The sequence below is a fragment of the Austrofundulus limnaeus genome, unplaced genomic scaffold, assembly GCF_001266775.1.
Source record: "Austrofundulus limnaeus strain Quisiro unplaced genomic scaffold, Austrofundulus_limnaeus-1.0 Scaffold510, whole genome shotgun sequence".
NCBI lineage: Eukaryota > Metazoa > Chordata > Actinopteri > Cyprinodontiformes > Rivulidae > Austrofundulus > Austrofundulus limnaeus.
This window is the reverse complement of record NW_013952912.1, coordinates 346,972-350,111: the sequence shown is the minus strand read 5'-3', so window position 1 is coordinate 350,111 and position 3,140 is coordinate 346,972. Positions and strand designations below refer to the sequence as shown.

At 41.2% G+C, this 3,140-nt stretch overlaps 1 protein-coding gene across 7 annotated transcripts in view; it reads right to left on the bottom strand.

Moving 5' to 3' along the window:
* The window catches only part of LOC106530332 (DBIRD complex subunit ZNF326), a 22,010-nt gene that overhangs the window by 2,094 nt on the left and 16,776 nt on the right, over positions 1–3,140 (bottom strand). For 4 of the 7 annotated variants that reach the window (XM_014025929.1, XM_014025930.1, XM_014025926.1 and 1 more), the window contains exons 8-10: positions 2,316–2,376; positions 2,097–2,227; positions 1,258–1,347 (exon numbers count right to left, since the gene is read on the bottom strand). In XM_014025929.1, coding sequence (XP_013881383.1) covers positions 1,258–1,347; positions 2,097–2,227; positions 2,316–2,376 — 282 coding nt within the window. Of the gene's footprint in view, positions 1–1,257; positions 1,348–2,096; positions 2,228–2,315; positions 2,377–3,140 lie in introns of those variants that run through there. The other 3 variants (XM_014025931.1, XR_001311773.1, XM_014025932.1) reach the window with 3 other exon arrangements.

Below are 3,140 nucleotides of genomic sequence, written 5' to 3'. Positions count from 1 at the left end.
TGTATAATACGACCTCATGTATAATACGACCTCATGTATAATACGATCTCATGTATAATACGACCCCCCCTTTTTTGAGCTTAAAAAGCATAAAAAATTTAATCCTCAAACTATCTCCAATTTCATACAGACTTCAAGATTTTTCAGCCTTTGCAGTCTTTATACATATCAGTAAAATGATCATTGGACTGTTCATTTTATTTTAACAACACATGTACTAAAAGGTATTTTGACAACAAATATACTGTATATCAGCTGTAGCAGCATCATATGAATTCTGGCATTTTACACACAGTCCACCAGGAGACGCCAACACAAAAGTCAGAGACTTCACATGAGACCATCTYCAAACAGATACAAGCAGATTACTTCCTACTCGCGAGCGCCCCCTCTGGTGGGGAAACCTTTTTCAGGGATACAAACTTTTTCAGAACACCGGTAGACGGCAGCCATTACAGACGAACGTGTTTGCTGTTCGAGGAGCGGTCCGGTCACACACAAATGTCATTAGTTCGTTATCACTACTGAGCTGCAGGAATACTTCCCACCCACCCCCCTTTTTTTAACATCATGTCTCCTGATTGGATCTGTTACTATCTCGCTCTTAAGCATGGAGGAGTGTCAGAGGTGAGCTCGTTTCTACTGCTTTTTACAACGTGGTCTCATGAAGTATTAACTGAAATATCGGCAAAATTATTGAGTCCTTCCGGACTCAATAATTTTGCCGATATTTCAGTTAAAATACATAAGTAAAAATATTTATCCGAGTGTAATACTACCCCCCAACTTTATGGATGATTTTATGTATTAAATTTTATGTATTATACACGAATAAATACAGTAAGTTAATATACTGTCTTATTATACACAAATATCTGACCAATAAACACTGAAATCCTACAGAATGATCTGCTGTATTAATAAAGTAAATAAAATAACAGTTTAATGTACAGTGGGACGTTTGGAGCAAATATAAAACCATTGTCTACATCAGTGTTCCTGCAGGTCCTGTGATGATCAGTTCATTACTGTGGAGCAGAGAAACCAGGCTTGTGGAAATATTCCAAACATTTACTGATGTTTCATGAATCTGTCTGCAAATCTCCTTTTCTCCTCTTTGGATTTAGCTAAAGGCTCGTAGGGTTAGGGTTTCAGATCAGCTCCATGCTCAATGTTTTAAACTAAGATCAGGGAAACACTGCAGAGGCCCACCTTTAAGCTGTAAAGTTAAACTCGGATGTGAAACCATTAAAATACCTTCAGGAAGTGTTTGAACTGTGGACTGAGCTCCTTCAGCATGGTTGCTGCTTTGTGAAGACAAGCATGTCTCTGCCGAGCTTCAAACTCCTGAAACAAAAACATTCAACAGAGATTTCCTGACAGGTATAAAAATACGAAGCCCGTGAGGAGACATGGGGGGATTTTTTCTTTTGCGTTCCCTCGCAATACCTTTGCGTTCCCTCGCAATACTTTTGCATTCCCTCGCAATACTTTTGCGTTCCCTCACAATGCCTTTGCGTTCCCTCGCAATACCTTTGCGTTCCCTCACAATACCTTTGCGTTCCCTCACAATGCCTTTGCGTTCCCTTGCAATACCTTTGCGTTCCCTCACAATGCCTTTGCGTTCCCTTGCAATACTTTTGCATTACCTCACAATACCTTTGTGTTACCTCGCAATACTTTTGCGTTACCTCGCAATATTGTTTTGCGTTCCCACGCAAGTTTGTTTTGTATATGAACTGAATTAAATCAGACTTTTATTTTGAAATACCTGGTTACCAAAACAGGATGTGTTGCCACAAGTTTGTGAAATTGACATTGATGTTGCGTGGCTGCATCGTGTTAAAATATCGGCATATGACATACTTCCATGCGTGGTTGTGTGATGTATTCATTCTGAAGCTGAATTAAAGCTGTAGCTAACTCGCTAACGGTAAACATGTGAGTTTGGTAATAAACCGGCAGGCACAACAGTGATAAAGGACTTTTGCGAGGGAACGCAATACTTTTGCGTGGGAACGCAAAAGAAAAAAAATCCCCCATGTCCCCTCGCCGGCTCAGTATAAAAAGGCTGGTTGAAGCTGAGGTGCAGTTGCCTTGTTGTTGGACAGGTGACCCTGAGAGCTAACGTGAGTGTGCACGTCAGCTGCAGATGTGGACACATAGACTTTACAAGCTGCACAGTGAAACATCTCCACCTTGGTCATGTGATCCTTGTCCTGCAGAGCTGAGAGGAGCCAGGAGTTATTTCACTGACAGAAACTCATTAGGCTCATTTTAATTCCTCTTTAACAGAATCTGTTAAATGAGTTCACCTTGAAGTGTTTTCTCTTCTACTGCTCGGCTACAGTGACGGCTTTTATACAACATGACTTCCTGTTAGGAGAAAACACACAAGAGCATATTTCTTTATTACATTTACAGCAGCCTGAAAACGACCAGAGCCTGTATTTATCAAACTGCTTAGAGTGGAATTTAGACTTAAGTGTTTAGATTTTCTTAGATTTGCTCCTACTCTCAGACTTAAGTGTAAGTGCCAGTTATGAAAACTGAAGTCTAACTCCAGATTTATACTACATGTGTCTCCGCTCTGCTGCGCTGCAGTGCGCAGGTCACAGCTGTTCGTTTGTGTCTCAATTTACACAGCCTCCGCTCCGGTCCGACAGAGAGTGTGCAGGAAGGAGATCGCGCGATAAATCCAGTGATAAATGTTGAAGTCACAACAAAAAATAATTAATTCTGTGAAAGACAAACTCCAAACACAGCTGAAAACGTTGAAATAAAGGCTTTTGGTATCCATGGTTGAAACTGTCTCACTGTCGGCTTTCTGAAACTTCTGATTTCAAAATAAAATCCACGTGTATCGTGTGTGTACACATATGCTTCATGCTACACTCTCATTGATTATAATGGGTGTGTATTTGCTGCGGAGGTCGGACCGGAGCGGAGCGGAGATGGAACGCATGTAGTGTAAATTGGGGGTAATAATCACTTTTACTCTCCTGAAAAGTTAAGACTGCTCCAGAGAACTCTCCTCACATGATGTAATGATGGAGCGCAGGGGGGATAATGACAGAGCAGGGTTTCGTGTGTGTGTGTGTGTGTGTGTGTGTGTGTGTGTGTGTGTGTGTGTGTGTGTG